At 35.7% G+C, this 24110-nt stretch overlaps 1 protein-coding gene and 1 long non-coding RNA gene across 5 annotated transcripts in view; one reads left to right on the top strand and one right to left on the bottom strand.

Moving 5' to 3' along the window:
- DDX6 (DEAD-box helicase 6) overlaps positions 1-15014 on the top strand; it is a 36030-nt gene extending 21016 nt beyond the window's left edge. For all 4 annotated transcript variants that reach the window (XM_074302303.1, XM_074302305.1, XM_074302304.1 and 1 more), the window contains exons 6-14: positions 96-242; positions 1386-1480; positions 2118-2240; positions 3162-3290; positions 3825-3941; positions 5586-5649; positions 12089-12190; positions 12699-12881; positions 13994-15014. In XM_074302303.1, coding sequence (XP_074158404.1) covers positions 96-242; positions 1386-1480; positions 2118-2240; positions 3162-3290; positions 3825-3941; positions 5586-5649; positions 12089-12190; positions 12699-12874 — 953 coding nt within the window. In that variant the 3' untranslated portion in view covers positions 12875-12881; positions 13994-15014. The remainder of the gene's footprint in view (positions 1-95; positions 243-1385; positions 1481-2117; positions 2241-3161; positions 3291-3824; positions 3942-5585; positions 5650-12088; positions 12191-12698; positions 12882-13993) is intronic.
- A 4231-nt stretch (positions 15015-19245) lies between these two features.
- On the bottom strand, positions 19246-19911 carry LOC141562306 (uncharacterized). Its single transcript, XR_012488193.1, has 2 exons — positions 19824-19911; positions 19246-19454 (listed from the first exon to the last, which is right to left on the bottom strand). It is a non-coding gene; the product is annotated as an uncharacterized LOC141562306 (long non-coding RNA).
- Positions 19912-24110: the final 4199 nt, after the last annotated feature.

Below are 24110 nucleotides of genomic sequence, written 5' to 3'. Positions count from 1 at the left end.
GAAGGATAATTTTCTTTTTTTAATCCTTTTGAGGTAGTAATTTATCATAGAAGGTAATGTACTCTCTTTTTCCTTTCTTTTTTTTTTCTCTCCAGCAATGGTGATTGTTCCTACTAGAGAACTAGCCCTACAGGTCAGTCAAATCTGCATCCAGGTCAGCAAACACATGGGAGGGGCCAAAGTGATGGCAACCACAGGAGGAACCAACTTACGTGATGACATAATGAGGCTTGATGACACAGGTAGGAAATTATAATAAAATAAGGTACTAATATCTTTTCACTTTCAGTGAAAACTGCTCTCCCTTTTAGAATTTTTCTTGCTTTCTTTCAGAAGAAGAGTTTATAAATTAAGCTAAAGAAATCAATCATATTTTATGTGATGTTATCTAGCATTAATGTGAACAAATTTCCTGGAAACAAATTTTCTATTAACAAACTTTGGGCTTAGAATTAGGGGAAATCCTAAGAAATACCTCAGGGCTGAATTAGAAGCAGTAGTGGTGCTTCCTCAGGTGTAAGCTTTTTGAGGATAGGCCAAGGCCTAGTTAAGGGCAGGGTTACAATGCCTTGGTTACTCAGAATTAGAGAAAACATTACATAATCTGTGGCTATATGTGATTTCTATCACCATTCAGAGGTCTCTCTGATGGCATTGCCTATCTTCCTTCATCCTCCCTCTGAAGGAAGTTAAAAGGTTTATTCTTTGAGAGAGTTAGGGAAGAAATTGTTCCAGTAAGTTGAGAGAAATCAATATTTAGGTGACCTCTTCGTTAATAGAATTATTTTACTCTGCTTAAGACAAGAGTTGATATGTGATATATATGTTTGGTTTTTTAAAATTTATTTGTTTTAAATTTAAATATAAAATAATAAGAGGAAAAACCCCCCAGCAAATCTTCATTTCAAGGAATTCTGTGTTTGAAATATTATGCATTTTTCTCAGAGCAGTCCATCTTTTCTTTGCTTCCCTGTAGATTTTCTTTTGTTCTCTTCTGCACTTATTTATTCTTTTTTTTTTTTCTTCTTCCTCCATCTCCCCCAAGGGTACAATTAAGTGTGTGTGTGTGCGTGCGCGCATGCGCATTGGCTCACACATATATTTATCTATAATCATACACATATATACATATATTCATATGCATCCATGCAAGAGTGATTTGTTTGTCCTCTGTTTCTCCAAAGGTGGATAAGGTCTTCCTTTATAAATCCAAGTTTTTTCATATTTTTCTAATTCCACCAACTCATCCATTTCCTACACTACAGCAATATTCCAAACATTCTTTCTAATTATTTTAAATATTCTAAAACTGCATTGATTAATATGACTGATATATAGTGTAGTTGCCTTATTTTTTTGATATATATTTTTAAATTTGTATGCAGTACATGTGGTGATTGCTACCCCTGGAAGAATTCTGGATCTCATCAAGAAAGGAGTAGCAAAGGTTGATCATGTCCAGATGATAGTATTGGATGAGGTAATGTCTCTTAATTGGAGGAAAAATACTATTTCAACAACAATAATGATAGCTGACTTTATTTAGCTCCTTAAGGTTTATAAAAACATCTCATTTGATCCATTCACTGCTAATGAATGGAACAATAGTTAATTCATATTTCTCTGTCCTATCATACACCCTCACCTGGTGTAAATCAAAACTTTATTTGCTTGTAAAATTTATTTACCCTTAGAGAGTAGTGGTTGGTAAAATTTTAGCTTTGTTTATTTTTCAAAAGGAATACTAGTAGTTTAGTATTGTTATTTTCCTAGCAATACAACAAAGTTGAAAGGAATCCTTGTCTTATAGGGTGACCTCGTCATTAAAAAAGTAGTTATTATTATGTTACCACCAAACAGTTGTTGATCACTTTTACCACCTTTTCCAGTGAAGTGTTTGTGAAAAAATTCAACAAACACAGTTATCTTTCTCAAAAGGATGAACTTGAAGTTCAGGAATTTTATCCTGTTGTATTTGATGCCATTGGATATTAGTTATGATATGTATTTGTACTCTAGAAGTAGGGGAATTGTAAATATGTTCCATATCAACTAAGTCTAGAAATTGCTATGGGTCTGTTTATTACTATTTTTTTAATTGTCCATTTCTATTACAGGCAGATAAGTTGCTGTCACAGGATTTTGTGCAGATAATGGAAGACATTATTCTCACGTTACCTAAAAACAGGCAGATTTTATTATATTCAGCCACTTTCCCCCTTAGTGTTCAGAAGTTCATGGTGAGTATGTTAGTTTAATTGGAAACATGGCCATGCCTAATATCCATTTGCCTATGTGGGAGACTTTTTTCTTTCTCCCTCTCAGGGAGACATTTCTTTTGTCTTTTTTTGTGTGTGCCATGTCAGTACACAGTATTCATTATTTTTCACATCTAAGACTGACAGCTTTGTTAATCTAGTATGTTCAGTGAATAAGATTGTTTGCTTTAACATTAGATAGGCAAAACAAATAATCGACAAAAATTTCTAGTCTTTGTCCTTTGGTTTCTTGTAGACATAGCTTTAAGTATCTGATTTACACAGTAAGTGGCACATTTGTGTCTACATCTTTAAAATGTTTATAACTTTTTTTTTCCCCCTGAGGCAATTGGGGTTAAGTGATTTGCTCAGGGTTGCACAGCTAGAAAGTGTTAAGTGTCTGAGGCCAGATTTGAACTCAGATCCTCCTGACTTCAGGGCTGGTATTCTATCCACTGCGCCACCTAGCTGCCCCATGTTTGTAACTTTTTGTCATATATTCTTGGGTTGATGGATTATCTTCCCCTTTGAGTTTCTGCTAAGGATTTATTAGTCTTTTGGTTGGGATTTTCTCAGCAAAAACACTGAAGTGATTGGCTGTTTCCTTCTGCTCATTTTATATATGAGGAAAGTGAGGCAAACAGAATTAAGTGAGTGACTTGCCCAGAGTCACACAGTTGGTTTCTAATGCTGCACCACCTCATTGCCCTCAAGACTGTCTTTAGTTTATAAACTGGAATATTTTTGTTTTGTTGATAAATAATATCCCTGTTATAAAGATCATGGTGATTTCTGATGAAGGTGTTTTTTTTTTTAAATTTCATAATACATAGTTTTATGTTTATTGTTTATGTTCTGCTTTTATTCATTCCACTATGAGAGTCTTTTCTATTTTCTTCTCAGAATTCCCATTTGCAAAAACCCTATGAGATTAACCTAATGGAGGAGCTAACTCTGAAGGGAGTAACCCAGTACTACGCATATGTAACTGAGCGCCAGAAAGTACACTGCCTCAACACACTTTTCTCAAGGGTAAGGAATAAGCTTTAACTGCTAAACACCAAAATTCACTAAATTCCAACAATAAAATGTAGATGGTTTGTATCAATAGGCAACCATTTTTATACACCTTTAATGTATCAAGTTTCTTTGCTTTCCTAGATTATGGTGTTTGTAAAGGTGCAGTCTGGGTTACTGATTTGAACTTGATACAATGTTGTTTAATGATTCTAAACACTTGATTCTAAAACAAAATGGTCTTATTTTACCTCAGGCCCAGTAGATTCGTTTGTGGCTGTTATAAAAATTAATCAGATACTAAGATAAAATTCTGAAAGGAAATGTGAATTTTTCTTTGATTTAAATTCTTTTCTGCCCACTATAAAATAAAGAAAAAACCACCTATGTAATTGTTTAGAATTATTGGACTTTTGTGCATTTTGTGGAGGCAAGTTTCAGATAATGTGCAATGGAAAGATTTCCTATTTGCTAGTCAAGAACTCAAAGCTCTAGCAAGTTGAATGAAGATCTTTGCCTTTCTTGCTAATGTTTCTTTCCTATGCTTAGCTCCAGATAAACCAGTCTATAATTTTCTGCAACTCCTCTCAACGTGTTGAACTATTAGCTAAGAAGATTTCTCAACTGGGCTATTCTTGCTTCTATATCCATGCTAAGATGAGGCAGGTGAGTGTGAAGCTATGACGTTGAAGCTCACGGTAGTTATTTCTTAATTATGTTATTTTTATTGTAACTTTCAAACTTATTACTTTGGGACATTTGTTTTCCCTTCTAATGAACTCACAAGGGGTTCTTCCCCCCCCCCCCATATTTCCTCCTAGGTCAAACACAAAAATGTGTTTTCCCAGTTTTTCTTTCTAGAACTCATTACCAAAAAGATCCAATCTGGACTTCCTTAAATTCTTCTCTACAATAGAATAATTACATCTAAAACTTTTTAGATTACAATTCCTTTGCTACATCATTCCGAAACTTCATACAGTACAATTTTTATTTCAGTTTGTTGTACTTTTTTGCATACAAACTGGGATTGAGTACTCAAAAAGAGATCTAAACCAGTTTTGGCATTTGGAAAAATGTCCAGATCACCAGTCACATTTCATTTGACCATGAGACAAACATTAGAAACTCTCACTGGAAATATATATATCTATCTTAATTTGGACACATGTATTTCCTAATGGGAAGCAAGATGGTCCAGAAGCAGTTCATAAGGATAACATTGTCTTTGAATGTTGTTTTGTCCTTCAAAAACTAAAAGTGTTGTGAAAATACATGTCTTAGAGTGTTCTCCAGAGGGTCATAGGTTTCAAGTTGATAAAGAACATAAAGTTCATCTGCTTCTCATAATAGAGATGAGGAAACATTATTTGCATAACTATCCATTTAGTGAATAGCAGAGCTCAAATTTTTGAACTGACTAAATCTAGCACTCTTTGATGCATCACACTTTTATCACATTTATAAACTTACTTTAATTCACTGAATGCAAGTGAGAACTTAAAACATTTAAAACTGAAAATGCAGAATATGAGATTTTAATGATAACATTGGTTCTTCCACATATTCTACCTTCATATTAAGGGATTATACCAAAACTGAGCAGCTAACAAGAATAGTGTAATAGGTGTTTAATAAATACTTATTATAGATATAAAATAATTATAAATTATTAGCACAACTACATTAAGAACAGCATTATGGAATAGTGAATAGGTAATTGGCTTTGAAGCAGAAAAACCTGAATTCCATTTTCAGCTTCTGACCATACTGGTTCTCTGGTCTAGACAAAGCCACTTTACCTCTCACTTGTATGGGCCAGTAGGTTGGGAAGAAGATGGCAGCCTGAATTTGTAGAGGGAGTTTTCTTATTTTGGAATTTCTCATACCAATGAAAAAACAAATTAGTTCCTATCTTCTCCCTGGTGGATTAAATGGCAAAGATTATCAAGCTACATTTAGAATTTTAGCCTGTAGATTTAAAAAAAAAAAAAAAAAGGTAAGAAATTCAAGATTTGAACAAAATTTTAAATGTAAGGAACTTTGTGTGAAAACCAAAGTTTTCAGAGTTGGGAAAAAAACCTCAAATTTTGTTTAAAATGCTTAATTATTTCTAAGGTAAAATACTCTGAATCTACTTTCTTGGGCTTTTATTATTTCTTCCTTTTTGCTTTCATATTTGTAATGTTGTTTATGATTCTCTTATGTACAGAAGAGCTATGAGTTGGTAGTAATTATTTGGGGAGAATTCTTTATCTTGTGTTGCTTATTTAATTTTTAAAAACATATTGACTCTATTTGTGTTTCTAGGAACACCGAAATCGTGTATTCCATGATTTCCGAAATGGCTTATGCCGTAATCTTGTTTGCACTGGTAAGAATTTTATATCCTCTTTGCTCTTTATTTGTCCTGTTCTGCTTTGATAAATTTTCACTGTCTTTGTCCCTTCCACCACCACCAGAAAAATAATATTGAGATCAAATACCATCAACTCTTTAAAATTGTGTTGCCTGAAATTGTAGGAAAATTGTTCTAGCATATTCAAACCTTTGTTACAAAAATTGTATGGCTGAGTTTTTGGGGGGTTTGGGGGTGGTTTTTGTTTTTGTCTTTCCTAAATTGAATTAGCATAAGGAAAGTTGCCAATAAATTGAATTGTATTAGTGATCCACCTATATTTTTGAAATTTTATTGTTGATTTTTTTTTTTTTCTTACAAAAGCAGATCAGATGCTTATTTCTTAGATTTTCTATAAAAATCTCAGAGGGGAAAGTATAGTCTTGCTTTATTGCTATAAGATTAATGATCAGAACTAGATTTGTCATGTAGAGAAGAAAATCTTAGGTTTTTAAAAAATGCTGATTTGTATATCAGTGTGGTACAATGTAAAGAGCACTGATTTTGGAGAGACGAGCTGGATTCAAAATCTAGACCTGCTTCTAATCCTTGTTAATTATGTGACCTTAATCAGGGCACTAAGAGATCCTGGTCCTCATTTTCCTCATTTCTAAAATGTTGGCTTGGATTAGATCAGGCGTTCTTCACAGGGGGTGGTCCTACTTTTTTTTTTTTTTTTTTTTTTTAAATTTAACTTTTGATATCTAGTTCAATATATATGGTTTATATATTTTAAAACCTTATTTTGTGTAAGGATCCACAGATAGGTTTACTACACTGCCCGAGGAGGTCCATGACACTCAAAAAGTTAAAACTCCTGGACTAGATGGACTCCTAAGAAGTCTTTTCCAGCTTTCAAATCAGTGATTCTATAATTTCAGAAACTACTCTTCATAATTCTAGCAGAGTACTTAAATCAATTCACTTGTAGGATTCATCTGTCAATAAAGCTATTAAATGCTTCATCTTATTTCTTATTAACCGTTTTGTGCCTTTTCCTCTTGCTTCCTAATGTATTTTTATCTTAGTTCTGAATTACCAGCTTTGATTTACTTGTTTAAGTATCTTTCGCTTTTAAGTATCAAAGAAGAGAAGACTGAAATATAAAATATAACTTGATGCCTGTTATAGGTTAATCCTTAGCTTTTTCTCTGTTTGGGGACAGCAAATGCAAAAAAAAAAAAGAAAAAAAAAAAGGCTTTTTCTCATTCTTCATATTTCTTGGTTTCCATACCATTTGGCATTGTTAGTAATCCTCTCCTGTGTACTATGTCCTATGGATTTTTTTGTCATTGTTTTTTCTTGGTTCTTTTATCTTTCTGAGTCTCCTTTGTTAGATCATCCATGTGCTGCCACCTTAATTACACTCCAAAGTTTTGTGCTTGGCCCATATTATTTCTCTTCATATACTCTTATTTGGTGACCTCATCAATTTTCATGAATTTAATTTCTATAACTGATATGTGAATATATATATATATATATATATGTATGTGTATATATATATATATATGTATGTGTATATATATATATATATATATATATATATATATATATATATATATATATATATATATATATATATATATATATAAAATATTAATTTCTGTAAATTACATAAATGATTCCCAGATCTATAGATTGAGCTCTTGCCTTTCCTGAGCTTCAGTTAATTTTTCTTTAGCTGCCTGTTGGATATCTTAAATTGGATCTTCCTGAAGGCATCTCAATCTCATCAGCTCCAAAATAGGACTTTTCCTCCAAATCTTATCTTCTTAATTTCCCTAATATTGTTAAGCATTACCATTCCTCTAATCTCCCAGGTTCACACTCTCAGTGCCATTTTTATTGCCTTACTCTCAGTGTATATGATCAGTTGACTAATCTTATTAATCTTGCAGCCTTATCCTGTACATATATCCCACTCTCTCTACTCTCATGACCACTCTCAGCACTTGACCTCATATTTGTTTCCCTGCTTTGACTTTATTTACTCAAATCTGTTCTCCACATGGAGATTTTCCTAAAGTATATGTCACTGTCTAGGATTAAATGTGAATTGTTTCATTTTTAAAGCTCTTGACAGTCTTACTCTGTATACTTCCAACTTTATTACCTGTTAATATTTTCTCCACATTCTATAATTCAGCTTACTTGATGTCACAAAGAGTACTCCATCATGTGGTTCTCTTCAACATTGAGATGATCCAAACCAGTTTCAATTATTCAGTGATGAAGAGAGTCAGCTATACCCAGAGAGAACTATGGGAAATGAGTGTAGATCCCAACATAGCATTTTCATTCTGTTACTGTTTTTTTCTTTCTTTCTAGATCCGATTTTTCTTGTGCAGCAAGATAACTGTATATATATATGTATACATATATTGGATTTAACATATTTAACATGTATTAGACTACCTTCCATCTAGGAGAGAAGGTGGGGGAAAGGAGGAGAAAAGGTTTTACAAAGTCAATGGTGAAAAATTACCCATGCATATGTTTTATAAATAAAAAGATATTAAAAAGCAAAACAAAGCCAAAAAAGAAAAACAAAAACCATAGAGTACTCCATCTCCTAGATCTGCACTTTTGCATTGGTGAAGACGACTTGGAATGCCCTCCTTTTTTACTTCTGCTTCTGGAAATCCCTAGTTTCCTTCATGACTCAAATTTAAATGCCAGCTTTACTATTGGTCTTTTGGTGGTCTCCTTGGATGCTAGAGCCTTTCTCTCCAAGATTACTCTGTAGCTTCTTTGTTTTTATCATATATCTATCTGTATATGGCATGTTATCTCCTTGTCAGAATGTAAGTTCTTTGAGAGCAAGAATTATTCACTTATTTATTTGTATTTTTAACATCCAAGCAGGACTAATCTGTTGAGGGCCCTTAGTAAATTGTTATTGGTTGGTTGAATTAAATTTAATTAACATTTGCTCATTGCCTGCTACATATATGACTATGTTGGAAGCTGGTGATAAAGAGAAAAATAGATTAACGAATATAAAGTACTTCTAATTGAAAGGGGAGAGCACTAACTTCCCTGGGGGGTGGGGGGTGGCACATGAATTGAGCCTTGAAAGGAACTAAGGATTCTAAGAGAAGTAAAGAGAGATTATATTCTAGGCTTAGATGCAGGTTGTGCAGAGGCACAGAAGCAGGATATGAAATGTCACTTAGTATAGCAGAGTGTAGCTGGAGTAATTTCAAGCACATGACAAAAAATAATGTGAAATAACTAGAAAGGCAGCTAGAAATTCTAAAAATTTCAAGTTAGAAACCTAATTAGACTGTACTACGTATTTCTGATAAAGGTTTGACATTTAGTATATAGATAGACAACAAATGGGGCAGCTAGATGTGCAGTGGATAGATCACTGGCTTTGAAGTCAGGAGATACTTAATACAGTCTAATTAGTCATAATCTCATGAAAAGCTGACTCATGATATAAGGAAGTAGTTAAGAGTCAAATGAATGAGTGGTACAGAGAATTCCTGGTATTATTCCATAGGTATAACAACTCACAGGTATCTGGAAAGGTTTCACAGAGAAAATGGAACTTGAAGTTTTTAACAGATGGATAGAACTTGAATATGTGTGAGAAGAAAAAATGTTTCAGGTAATAGGAACAAAACAATGAGCAAAGGTTAAAGATTGTACTTGTTTGGAAGGGATAGTGATAGACTGGTTTTGTAGAGCAAAAGGTTTGTGTGAGAAAACTGTAAGCTGTAAGGTAGAGAAAAGTAATTTGAGATGAAGCTTTAGAGGACCTTGAATACCTAGCTAGGAAATTGGACCTTTTATCTAATAGTCAGTAAAAAGTAATTAAAGCTTTTTTTTTTTTTTTTTTTTTTTTTTTTTTTTTTAGTGGGAGAGGAACAAAATTTTAGGAAGCTTGGTCTCATGGTGATGTACATAATGTGATATTTAGAGGAAAGTATGAGAAGAGTGATGTAGAATTCAGTTAGGAAGTACTGCATTGGACCATATATGAGGTATTAACATTTTTCACACAGAGATATATCTAAACAATCAGAGAAATATATTAATTGCTCATGAATAGACTGATCTAATATAATAAAAATGATACTTTTATCTAATTTATTTATTTCCATACCAAACTACCAAAGAATTATTTTATTCAGTTAGAAAAAGTTATGGATCAAATGAATAGATTAGATACCTAATACATAGTAGTAAATAATCATACTAACCTTTAGCATTTGATAAACGTAAGAGATAAAAACTTTTGGCATAACAGCTTGCCATTTGATCAGAATTCCTAGGAAAACTAGAAAGATATAGACCAACATCTTACACCATACACACACATGCACACATACACCCCAGCATAAGGTGGAATGGATAAATAATTTAAACATAAAGGGTGATATTGTAAGTAAATTAGGGGAACGTGAAAAATTTTGTCTGACAGATTACATGGATAAGAGAAAGTAGGAAAGTAAAATGGCTAATTTACCTAAAATTTAAAAAAAACTTTTTGCACCAACAACTAAATTTGTAAACGTACAAGCTATTCCTCACCTGATGAATGGTCAGGAGAATTATGAACAGGCAATTTTCAGAAAGAAGAAATCAAAGCCATTAATAAATCACATGAAAAATGCTCTGAATAAATTAAAACAATCCTGAGGCACCATCTTTCACTTATCAGATTGACTAACATGACACAAAAGGAAAATGATGAATGTTAGAGGGAATGTGGAAAAATAAGTACACTAATGCTCTATTGATAAGAATTGTGAAGTGAACCACAGTTGTCTACAGTAATTTGGAACCGTGTGTATGAACTGCAAAATTGTATTTATTCTTTGGCCCAGCATTATCACTGATCTTTTAAATCAAGGAGGCATAGGCATATGGCTAGTTGTGAGACAGTGGGAAACTTGATTAAGATTCAGAAAAATCTGTAACTGATTCAATTCCTGGTATTTTATACCAAACAGGATTAAATTATACCCAATTATTTTTTAACACTTTTCAGGTCACCCTTAAATGTTCAAAAGAATCAAAAATTAAAGAAAAGGGAAAGGGGACTATTTGTACAAAAATATTTATAGCAGATCTTTTGGGGTATCAAAAAATTGGAAATTGAAGAATTGTCCATCTGTTGGAGAATGGATGAACAAGTTGTGGAATATGAATGTAATGGTGGAGTACTCTTGTACTCTTATGATCTAAGAAATGATGAGCAAATAGGATGGTTTCAGAAAAACTGGGAAGACATAGATTCACTAATACAAAGTGAAGTGAACAGAAACAGAATCACAGTAATGGCAGTATTGTAAAGATTAGTTTGTGAAAGACTTAGCTACATTGATCAAGATAATTGCCTAAGAAAATTCCAGAGAATTCATGATTAAAAATGCTATCCACCTCCAGATAAAACTGATAAACTTCTCAAAGTTGAGTGCGTATTGAAGCATGCTTTTTAAACTGTATTGTGTGTGTCTTCTTTTGCAACATGACTGATTAAAGAAATTATATTTTATGACATAACATGTAAATTTGATACATTGCCTACTTTCTCAAGGGGTATGGGATGAGGAGGAAGGAAAGAAAATTTTGGGGAAAAGATTCATGTTAAAATTTTCACACATAATTGGAAAATATTTCATGAAATAAAATATAATGAAGAAGAAAAAGAATATATAGATGACAAATTATAAAGGAAAAAATAGGGCATAATGATTAATATATTTTGGAGGAAGCAGCAGAAGTCAGAAATAATGCAAATGTTAAAGCCTTTTTGTGTCTGGGAGAATGCTGATATTATTCCTATGAGAAGTAGAGTGGAGTCTTTGAGGGAGTGTGTTTTGAGATAAAAGCAGTGGACCAAAAATTGAAGGAACAATCAGGATTTAGGAATCAAGAAGAGAAGAAGCCAGCAAAGGAGAAAGAGGAGAAGCTTTGAGATAGAGGGGAAACCAGGATAGTACAATATCAGGAAGGAAAAGTAGATAATTTTAAGAAGATGGAGATGATCACCAGCATCTGCTGCCCCAGAATAGAAATATAAAGAATGGCTGAGAGGAAAGAAGTAAATGTTATAATGAGGCATCTTTAATAAAAGCATTGAATATATAGCTACAGTTATAAATTTAATTACTTTTCATTTTTTTTGCTCACACTCGCCAATCCTTATATTGCTCATATTTTTACAGTTGTCTTAAACCATTATTTTTCTGCTTGTTTTCAAAGGTCTGGAAAGTGAAATAGCGCATACACAGTAGATTATTCCTATTAGATACATGCTAGCCTTGAGTAATGTTATTTCTGTTCAGGTGTATTTGAGTAAATTTAAAAGAGATATGATCACATAAAGATGTTAGAGTGGTGGTACAAAAAGTAATACTTGAATTAGATAGCTTAAGAAAACTATCTTTATTTTCAGATCTGTTTACCCGAGGTATTGATATACAAGCTGTGAATGTGGTGATAAATTTCGACTTTCCAAAGTTGGCAGAGACCTATCTCCATCGTATTGGCAGATCAGGTAAGGAAATGTAAGAAGAATATTCTTCAGTGAAGTTGAATTTATCTCTGTATGTGTATGTGAATTTCTGGTTCTTTTGAACATTTAAAGGTGACTTGAATAATGGGAGGGAAATGTGTTAAACTTTTAAGTTTGAAAAAAATAATTGGATATAACTTAATACTGTTTGGATCTTAATCAAGTTTCCTATTGTCTTAAATTGATAAAAATTTTAACTATGAGAAATATGAATATTGATAATCTCTCTGGTTATACTGCATAAAGCTATGTATTTTGGTCGCTTTCACTTGAGCATCTGTCTTGTCATGTCAAGTACTTAAAACAGAATTTAGTCTGATATGAAACATGAAATTTTAGGATGACATGCTTTTAAGAAAGCAACAAGAAGTAGTTTCATACACTGAAAATGGTGTTTCATATTCATATTCATTCCTGATGTTGTTTGAGACTTGCAGCTGTAATTTAATGCCTTTATATTAGATTTTAATTTCTTTTTTTCTCTTGATAGGTCGCTTTGGTCATCTTGGTTTGGCCATCAATTTGATCACATATGATGATCGATTCAATCTAAAAAGTATTGAGGAGCAACTGGGAACTGAAATTAAACCCATCCCAAGCAACATTGACAAAAGCCTATATGTGGCAGAATACCACAGTGAGCCTGTAGAAGATGAGAAACCTTAACAAGCATGTGCGTATTTGATTTGACTTCTGAATTAGAAGAGTTGTAGAAATAGAAAGAAGACAACATTGCCCTTTTATTTTTATCCCCTGGGAAAGTCTTTTGTCTCATTCATGATGTGTAATAAAACAAAGAAATGAAACTCCAGTAGTAAACTTCCTGAGTGGTAGAGGTTCATTTGTCAAGACACATGTATCTCTAATGAGACTGATCTCATCAGGGATCAGGGAGCTCAAGGCTAAATGCAGTTTGCTCAGTGCAGCAGCAGTTTGTATCAAAATGAAGTTGTGCATTGGGTGAGACAGGTATTTTAAAATAATATCCAATAAACAATCATATGAAATATCTTTAGAGTTTGTCGTGAGAGAACTAAATTTATTGTTTTCTAAATACGTATTTGTGAGAAGATGCATTTTACAAATATGTATTCCCTAATGAAGGAAAAATACAGTGCTTTTTGATAGTTCTGTGTATGTCTTTCATAAATTCTACCATCTCCTTTTTCACTTCATTGTTGCTGCTAGCATTTACTCTCTGGCTGTTGGTGTTTGCATTAACAAATCAGTTGTTGTGATACAATAATATCACAATAAAATTAAATTGAGTAATCAGGAGCTTACCTGTTGCCTATTTCGTGTTCTCATTGAATTTTAAATAGTTTAACTATTTAAAAAAAAAAAAACTTTCTCTAAAATTAACTGTCGGAATTTTAAAATTTTATCCTTCCTACTGTATAATATATATATGTATATATATATATAAGCAGGCCAATTCAGATTTACAAGATATTTTTTTCCTGGTTCAATTGCTATCAGTTGCCCTTCATATTAAGAAAGATCTTTGACAAATGTTGCCAAATAGGATAAGTATAACAATATTTAAGTTTCTTTTTGGGGTGCTTAATAGAAACTCCTTATCCTAAAAAAAAAAAAGAGATTGCTCTTAAGGGAATAAAGGGAATAAAAATTCATTGGGAGATGCTAGAGAAAGAGATATTGCTTGGATCATAAATCGTTAGAGAGAACCTGAGGCTGTTCTATTTAAAAAGATAGATTTTTTTAATAGTCCTAGTTTATGTTTCTTTTGGGAGTATTAATTTCCTGTTTCTTCCCATTCCTTAGGCTTTGACAAACTACAGAAGCCCATCTGGATCTGTGACACATCGTTTCTTTGGGAATGCTCTTCTCTTTGTGGGTTTTTCGTCTTCTTTTCGTTTTGGAACTATGAAGACTTAAAAAGAGATCAGACTTTTTTTTTTTTCTTTTTAATCTGGCGGAGAGGAGAAAAAAGCTGAAAAGAAGGAATATACCTTTTTTTGTTCCACTTGTTTGCACTGTGTGCTGACTGAACATTAGTTGCACTAACTGCTGGTTTTAAAAAATTTCTTCTGGGAGGCAGGGGAAGGAGGGGAAAAAAAAGGAAGAGGAGGGGAGAAACCCTGAAAAGAGAAGAATCTTGATAAACACAAGCTTGTCTACTATTTCAAAATTCTCCAACAGTTGACTAGGAGTGCATTTCAACTTCTCCCTGGTTCTCATCCGTTTTTAAGCCTAAAGAGCTTGTTACTTATTTGTGCGAAGTGCCTTATGCTATGAGACCATTCAGAATATCATCTTTCAGACACAGCCCAAGGAATCAACAATGGCAATTCTTTCTTTATTTTTCCTCTCCCCATCCCTTTTTGGTTTCAGGTCAGTCTCCTTCCCTTCCCCTCCTCATTCACCCAAATAACTCAAGCCCAGGGCTGGGAAATGAAACATATTGGTAATGTTAAACACTTGTTTTTTGTTTGGTTTTTCATCGGAGGAGTTGATATGCAACAACAGTTCACCCGCACTGTAAATACATGTATTTAAAAAAAAAAAACCCAAGTAAAAAATTCTGGGCTGAGTAGGTGCAACATCATCGCTCCGGAAGGAAAGAGCAGTCTATCATTGCAGGAGCCATATGACAAGCCTTTGTGCTCTTTAGCAGAACACTAAAGACTGATTTACATAAGCCTCCATTAGTAGTTATGGCACTTGATGTGTAGACATGTCAGAGCCTTGACCCTCTTTCCTCTGTGGCAAAGCGTGTCCCATAGAAAATTGGATGTGTATACTTGTATAAACTTTGTAAATATGTTTTTTTTCTGGGTTCATATATAACTTTTTTTTTATGAAGGTTGCTGGGATTAAGGGGATTAGACTGATTATGGGAGCAGCTATAGATGAGAGGGGCTCAGTTTTTCGCAACACTAAACTCTAAAAAGTGCTCCAGCCTCTTACTGTAGAAAGCAGGCCTCTATGGGGGAATCCCAGAATTGAAAAAGGGACCCTAGGATGGGTGATGAGGGGTACTCACTGATACTTGTTGCCACACTGCTCTGCCTAATACTATGGAGGAGTCCTACAGAGAGAACAAGGAAGCTTCAAAAATGTATAGCTCAAGATGTTTTTGAGATGCTTTCTGACATTCCTCCCTCCCCCTCTTTTAAGAAAAAAACCAAAAAACAAAAACAAAAAATCTCATAAACTACATGCTCTGAAAAAGGGGGTAAAGACAAATCTACCTTGCAGTATAACTATTTCTAGCAGGTGGTAGTATTTTGAGCAGTATATATAAAGCACAGATTTGAGTTTCAGAATATTAGAAAATACCAGTTTATATAAACTGACAATTCTGGAGCTTTTTTCTGTGGATCATTTCTTATAATATACACATTTGTTGCCCCAAAACACCTTGATACACAAATTTTTCGCAGGGATGGGCAGACCCTGAGACCTGTTAACTTCAAAGCTACAGAAAGCTGCTTGCCATCCTTTATGTTTTGGCATGAGTTTGCTGTCTGTCATTCTGCATTGTATATGCTGGCAAACGCTTATTACTTGGTCAATGTTTGGCCTGATCTCCAGGCAAAAGGAGTGAGATGAATCAAAACCAGTAAACTTTTTTTTGTTTTTTTTTTTGTTTTTTTTTTTTTTTTGTTGTTGTTGTTGATGGGGTTTATTTTATTTTTTTTATTTTTATTTTTATTTTTTTTATTTTGTTTTGTTTTGTTTTTAATTCCCTTTTTAACCCAATGTACTGTAGTCTGTCAGGAGGCATTTTCAAACCACTTCACACTTTCCCCACACCTAAGGCAGTTTTTCTGAATCCACTGTTTTTCCAAAACCTTAATATATTACAATCAGATCCTATGTACTCTTCCATGTTTGTCACCAGAACAAAATAATTAGTCTTATGGGTTATAGTTTGGGGTTTTTTTTTTTTGTTTGTTTTGTTTTTTTTTTTTTTTTACTCTGCCCTTATTTACTTTATTCTAAACAAAGTTGTTTATAGTCCTATCAGAAACCTGACCCATGCCTCCTGATCAGACTTAACAATGATTCTTTTCCAACTGTAGCAAGAGCTGCATTGCACAGTACAAACTCAGACAATAATTAGAGCTGTATGAGCCACATGCTGTCTATCCAACCATTGTTAGGTACTAAATGTAAACGATAATTTAGGAAATAACTTTTTTGGGGGGGAGGGAGTTTATAGGTAACAGATTTTGACCAAATTTGAAATTCTTGCCCTTGTACTGAAGCAGCTCATTTTTTTTTCTTCTGGCGAGACAAGAGGGATCATTTAATACAACAAAGATGGAGAACCAAATGTAAATATAATTTTGTATCTCGCAACAGTTTGTGTGTGAGTGAACAAGCAGGACAGTCCCAGTGCCAGCCATGGACTGCTCTGCCTAGTCCAGGATAGGTAAGCCTGATGCCATGCTCCATGGGATCCCTCTTGAAGCACAGACTTAAAATTGAAAGTATTACTAAAGCTCAGCCTCTGATGAGGAGTGGCACTTAAAATGTCTAGAATGCCATTATTGGACAGCATTCTGTCAAGGCTGTTGTCCAATTCTGGTTCTTGATTCTTGAATAGGAATTGCAAATGGAAAGATGCTCTAAAGAGCTAGGTAAAAACCTGGTCTTTTGTTTTGTTTTTGTTTTTATTTTAATCCCCTTGCAATAAGGACCATTGTAACTTTTGGGGGATGTTCTCAGATTCCAATTTTGGGGTATTTTGTTTTTGGGGTTTTAATTAATGTCAGCATTTTCCATTGGTTCATTTGGGTTAGAACAAATCTTTTTTTTTAATAGTCAAACCACAGGTCCGGCATGGTGGTGCAGTTGGTGTAACAAAATATAACACTTAAAAACACTATGCTGCCTCTCAGCCCATATTTTCCCCTTCCTCCCTCCCAAATCCCCATTTAAAAAAGTAATCTTTTTTTGAAATGGAATAAATTTTGTCTAAATTGATCTTCCTGGGGAGGGAGAAAAAAGGGACAGAGAAACCTAGACTTGTTTCTCAATTATTTCCAATTTGGTTCCAAGTTCAATATGGGTTGCCCGAAATGGGTTAGTGGGTGGGTTGGTCATCAATATTTGTGTTCAGAATGAGATGGGAGCATCTTTCCTTTGCTGTATGCTTTGTGCATGTCACCATCAAGCTTGGGTAAGAACCAGACTGCTCAGCACAAAGCTCTTGGTATAACTGTTGGTATCAAAACATCTCATTCTGGTCACTTTTTTTTTTTTTTTTTAGTTCAGTTTTTGTTTGTTTTAATAGGGATGGGAGGGAGGGTGTCTACATTAAGGATTTAGAAACACTTCAGATGCTTGTAGCCTCATCATCAACTTTCTCAATCACACTGTTGACCTCACAGATGAGTAGCAGTACAAAGGTGAAATGATTAAATTTTCTTTGTGATTTGAACCTTGTTAGTTTAATTTGCCACTTTTCATCATCATAAAATGTCTCTTCCCTTCTTTATTGTTGCGTATCAACTTTCTGGCTGTCTCTGGCCAGTAGTGAATTCAACCAGCAACCAGCCAGCTCCACAGACCAGTATTGGTTCATGGGAGCTAAACCAACTTTGTTTAGTAAAATTAGAATTAAAGGCTCATCTGTTAGATTGAGTGTGTGTGTATGAAGAAGTGATTCATGAGGTTAGAAAGAATATGTCTGGCACCTGGAGTCCACCTCATCTGTAGCTAGCAGATTCTAAAAGAAGTGTATCTAAATCCAATTGTGGACAATATGGGGGGTGGGGGGGAGGGCTGGGGTTATTAAGATACAGACTACTGTATTTTAACCAATGATTGTGGGGGAGGGGTATCTGGAGAAAACAGTCACTATTCCCTTTATTAAAAACAAAACTGGAACATAATTTTTTTTTCTAAAAAAATTGAAAAGCTATTTTTTTTGTTCACTTCAAATGGGAAACAAATCCAGTGTCCCTAGCCACAAGGGACCAGTTCCACTGAAAAATAGTGGGGACTCAAATTTGAAAACATTTGGGTGAGGGGAGAATTGGCTTTCTGTTAATTGGCTAATAGTCCAGTGGGGCTGTGTTTTTGTTGGGATGTGTGATGTATTGTATGGTACATGAATGTGGAGCTGAGAGTCTCCACTCATTCAGAAAATTCAGAAAAGATGGTTGGCAAAATCTTGATTTTGTTCATTTATCTCAATAAAAGCCCACTGGAACTCCAGCCTTGTATGTGGTATTCATTCAGTGTTGAGCATTGATACTTATCAAGCAGACCTTTTTACTGAAATGATTGAGAAATCATTCTTATAACTTCTTAATGAATGCAGTACTTAAGACAATTTCTCTGAAGGAAAAAAATTGTGTTTCTCCCATTGACTCCCTTCCTACCCAGTTTTATTCTGCTTCAATCTTCATAATCAAAGGGAAGAATTAAAATAATTATTTAAGGTAAGGGAACCCAAATCCAAATTACAAACAAGAAGGAACTTTGCAGTCTTCCATTTCACCTGTTGAATGATTTCATTCAAGCCTTCCAATAGTCTTTTTGAAAGAAGCTTTCAAAGATTTGTCAGTAAGCATTTGTTGAACATTTATTATGTAAAAGTCCTATACTGTACATAAGTAGAATTTTAGAAAAATAATGATCATCCTCAAAATTCTCACTTTACAGGCAAAGAAATGGGACCCTAGTGGTTGAAATGGATTATATATACTCCATAGCTTTTTAGCAGCAGTCTTAGAAGTTATAGATAATAGATTTAGAACTGATAGGTACTTTAAAGTTAATCCAGTCGAGCTTCTCATTCCATGCAGTCATTTTTCTATACTGTGCCTGAAAGATTAACCTTTATCTTTACACAAGGTTAACATCCAGTGACCTTGTTAATTGCATTGATTAAAATTAAGTTCTACCAAGTCTTTAGCATTTCCCTGATGTACCCGTCTAATAATCCCATCAAAATTAAATTTCTGCATGGTTTGTTCTTGGTGAATCCATGCTGGCCTTTGAGATAACTCCCAAAGTATGTGCAAATTATTTAGCAAAAAATTAAGTTATAAGCAATGTAAGAAGGAAGGCACTGGCATTTATTGATTTACTTATCATTTAGGAAAGTAAAGTGCACTCTCAGTTTAGACATTGTGAGGGATGTAGAAGATCCTTACCCAAAATAACTACTCAGATCACTCAGAAGGCAGAAAAGTTGTTTGTTGAAAACCTCAGGAGGATGGGATGGCTCATCTCGAGACAAAAAAGAAAGTTCTCAGTAGGAGGGCTAAAGAAATTGTAAAGATACATAGCTTTTATATAAGAAATTACATCACAAGAGAGCATTGAGAAGGGGAAGGGGAGGCATCTAATTGGTTGTTGCTATGTGGAGAGATTGGAATAGATGGTTTCTGTTTCCCCAAAATCTGATTTCTAGGAAACAAAATCAGGCCTTCAGGCTTAATCAAGCAGATAGTGGTCCAGCTAATAGACTAAATCTTGATAAATGTCATCAGCTCAGGTTAAGTAAATATGGTTATAGCTGGCCAAGGCTCAAGTAAATATGGGTCTGCACATAGTATATAGGTCATAGGGGAAACACAGAAATAATGAAAATAAAATACAGAAAAAGAATTCACATATGTAAGTTCTTCACCTTATCTCGCTCTATTCCCCACAACATGGTTTTGTCAGGTTGTTGTTTGTTCCTTGGTCTTGAAAAGAACCATGACTTCAGGCAGGTGATGCCATGACATACAAGGGAGTTGGATTTGAGTGAGGGAGAACTGTGAAAGGTCACCATCATTTTCTCCTCCAGAGTCTTCTGGGTCCAGTAGTCAGCTATATGTCAGAGCAACTGGAGATGGTCTGGGTCTGAGTCAAGGAAGGTCAAGAATAACAGACCAAAGATGCTATTTCAACATTGTTCACAGTGAAGACACTAATGCTATAGGTTCCCACAACATTTCCTATCAGGTATACTGCTTTGGGACTCTTTTCCATCGTGCTTTTCTCTCCAGGAAACTCATCATTGGAAAATCTCATCACAAAAAACTGCATCTGATGATACTCACACATATTTAGTATTCTCTGGTCCTCTGATTGAAATCTCTGAAGGACAGGGTCATGGGATCCAGGATGGGGCTCAGCCTGTCTTCTCCCCAGTTACAGCAGTTACATAGCCTTTGGACTTGTTTAAACTTTTCCATCAATTCCCCACCCACTATCTCTATTCCTTCCTCCTCTCCCCCACTGCTTTTCAGTTTCTTTTTGTGTGTGTCATTAGATTGTAAGCTCCTTAAAGTCAGGGACTGTCTCAGGTTCTTGTTGTTTTAATCTATATTTGTATCCCCAGAACTTAGCACAGTAGCTAATATATAGTAGGTGCTTAATAAATGTCCGGGGAGTGGGGTGGAGGAGGGGGATAGAGAGAAGTCTACTGACAGCACCCTTTCCTAGTACCACATTTGGAATCACAGTATAGTGAGGTAAGGTCCCACATGTTACATAGGTTTTCTTCCCACACATTGTGTGGAGGTGTGATTGTGTGGCTTGAACAAAAGAGACTTTAATTGCTTCCAAAAAGGGAAGCAGGACACTAGGGAGGCCACTCTACTCTGAGAGACACCGGGTATGAGACTAGAATTTTACCTCTCGGCTTCCGATGTGAATTTAATATCCAAGCTAATTTGTGGTCACTTTTTGATTATTGGAGGAGTCGGGAGGACACCACACTTTACATGCAATGCTTTCAGCCTTCCTACTAAATACTAGTTTCCACAGTGAGCACACTTAGAGCAGTTGGGCAAGAAGCTTATTCGTCCAAATGGGTAGCAGAAGAGAAATAAGAGAAAATATACATAGGAAGATACATACCCGACAACACAGAATGAAGTTCTCCCACTGGAGCTCGGTTCAACTGTAGCAAGTTGGGAGCAGGGACATGAGACTGCTGGCTCCTTTCGTGACTTCCCAGACCTTTTCCTTCACTACCGCCCTCCTTAAAACTAGAAGCCAGAAGTGCCCACAGTGACTCCTGGCTTAAAAAAGAAACTCCTTTCTCACTCTTACCGCCCTGCCTGATCCTTCACCCAGGAGCAGCGCTCGCATCTCTACCGGGAAGGAGAGCGTCCCACGCCACGGGACCGCCCCAGCCTCTGCCATTCTCCTCTGCCTCCCCGCTCCTCCTGCAAGCATCACATTCTCCCCCGTCTCACTGCCCTTCAGCCAGTAGTTGTTCCTTGCACCCAGCACGAGGAGGGCTGGCTAGGACTGATTAGCTGCCAGTGCTGGTAGCCTCTCTGGCAGAAGTCCCGGGCTCTCTGCCGGCGCGCCGGGTCACATCACTCCCCCTTTGCGTGCCCGCTTTCTCCACGTTGGTGTGCTCCGGCTGACAGACGCTAAATGCACAGCTGGCTGCTCTTCCATGTCTCTGCAAAGCAGCAGCTCGCCGGCCAGCAGTTAGTGTGTCAGCAGGTAACTGCAGGGATAACGGAAACCGAGCTCCACACACCTAGTCTGGGAACCGGACCACTCAGCACCGCAACTGCAACGAGGGCTTCCTGAGTTCAGGGGTTTTAAACTAATAAATAGTTACTGCTCATTTGGTGTTCCATTTGAGGCATCTCCCCACCCCCACTAATTATGTGGTAATTCAGTGTCTGACCTGGGAAGGGGAAGAGGGAGAGGAGACCCATGAGTGAGACATTTGCCAAAAGGGGTTTGTTAAAGGATGCTCTATACCAGCTGGAGATGGGAGTGAAACACAACGGGCCTCCAAACGTGTGTCCATACGGGGGGCAGAGTTATGGCAGCTCCCCGGACCAGGATGGTGGGGTGGCGGCTCTGAGGACGCCTTCTCAGCTTTCCCTTTATAGGCAAAGTCCCAGCTGTGACATGCGCTTAAGATGCTACCTATTTTTCCAGGAATTTTAGGATGGCGATTGGTGGGCTGTTATTTCCTATCTCTGCTTCCAGTCTTCGACTTTGAATAAAATAATTAGCTGAGGGAAATGAAAGTACGAAAATGGAACTTTTTTTTTTTTTTTGTTTTACTCGTGGATAACTAATGAGGAGAGGAAGGATTAGCTGGGAGGCAGGGCGATAAGATGAGGAGAGTTGTCTGATCTATGATTTCAGGCACAATGCAGTCATTTAGATCCATACAAAGTACTTATGAGTAAAATAATTATTGGGAAAAAAGGGGGAGTTAGTGTTGGTTGCATTTTAAGATGAAAGCAAAAAATAGCATGACACAATTGATACAGAATATTAACCAAATGATGTGGGCTTAAATGTTTCCCCCCAGGTTATAAACGAGGACCAGGAAAATGTCCTTGAGCTAGTCCCTCAAATCTGGATATTATAAATAAGGGAAAAACTAAATCTGTGATTTCATTTGTACAGGAAACTCTCTCAGCCTCTTCAAGCTGATTCCTTCTCTCCCAGTGAGAGTTTAGTATTAATTAGAATTCTTTGGGATTTAGCTCAGGATTACATAGCCAATGTATGTCAGATAGGAGACTTCTTGGATCCAAAGCTAGTTCTTTAGCCACTATACCACCTGCTTCTTAGGATTCTAAATACAAATGTGAATTCAGATTTCATAGGGGAGGGGGAATAAACCTACCGTATGCTTCCAGTAAAGATCTGAATGGGGAGCCCTTAAGTTATAGTCAAGTTACATATGCATAAAATAACAGATGTAACCTGGAGTCTACCTAAGCAGGATGGGGAAGGGCAGCTAGGTGAAAAACTTCCTGTGGGGGGGAGGTGACCCTTGACTAGGAGGGAGAATGCTGAGATCTCCTTTGCTTACAGACACAAGAGACTTATTGAGTTGATTCCAGACAGTCTTCAAAGAGAGACATCAAGAGCGTTCCAGGGAAAAGAGAAACAAAGAAGCTAGCTTCAATTTGTCTCTCACTGATTTTCAATTTACTTCCCTAGAGACATCTGGGAAGATCTTTCCCTTAGCTGAGGTTTTACTCTCTCTCATGGTTTGAGTTGAGAAAACTCAACTCAAGAAATAACATCTCTTATTCCCAAATGAAGAATTCAATCAATCTTTCTGATATATTCTAATGTGCACATTTCCAATTTCTATTTACTTCTTTGTTTGATATTTGTTTTTGTGATAGTCTTTGGGTAGCTAGATGGTATAGTGGGTAGTCATGAAGATGAGCTCAAATCTGGCTTCAGAGACTTCTTTGATGTGTAACCCTGGGCAAGTAATTTAATCTCAGTTTCCTTAACTGTAAAATGATGATCATAATAGCACCTTTCTCACAGGGTTGTTATGAAGATCACATAAAATAATGTTTGTCCAGTGACTGGCACATAGTAGGTACCATGTAAATGCTAGCTGTTTTATTATCCTGAACTTTACAGTAGACAAATGTGTGTCAGATAGATACAATTCTAGCCTGATGCTCCTCTCAGAAAATCACCCCACCCTTAGCTGTGTTCTAATGATTCAGGTACTGCCTTTGGCTCAGCTCTCCTCCAAAAGGCAATGCAATCTCAAATCATAACTATCCTTGTCTTATACCTTTGGGAAATCCATGAATACATATCTCTTATACCAGCATTTATATTCATCATTGTGAGGAAGTATATAGCACTTACAGGTATCTCTGAAATAGGCCAATCAACTAGTATTTATAAGGCACATACTGTGTACCAGATATTGATGGGGGTGAACCCTGAAACTGTCCTCCTTGACTTTTGGGGTGAGTTCTGAAACTCTCCTTTGACAGAGACCCACCCTTGGGGCAGGTAAATGGTTTCATTAAGATTAGCCCAGGACCACTTCCTACTTAGTTGGAACTTAAGTGGTCTCACTGAGCTGGAGAGCTGGACCTGAGGGCAGTGACAATATTGAAGGAATCTCATTCAATAGAAGCCCCAGTCCCAGATTTCTTATTAAAAAAACAAACAAACA

The sequence above is a fragment of the Sminthopsis crassicaudata genome, chromosome 3 (genome assembly GCF_048593235.1).
Source record: "Sminthopsis crassicaudata isolate SCR6 chromosome 3, ASM4859323v1, whole genome shotgun sequence".
In the NCBI taxonomy this organism is placed as follows: Eukaryota; Metazoa; Chordata; class Mammalia; order Dasyuromorphia; family Dasyuridae; genus Sminthopsis; species Sminthopsis crassicaudata.
This window is presented reverse-complemented; position numbering and strand designations above follow the sequence as displayed.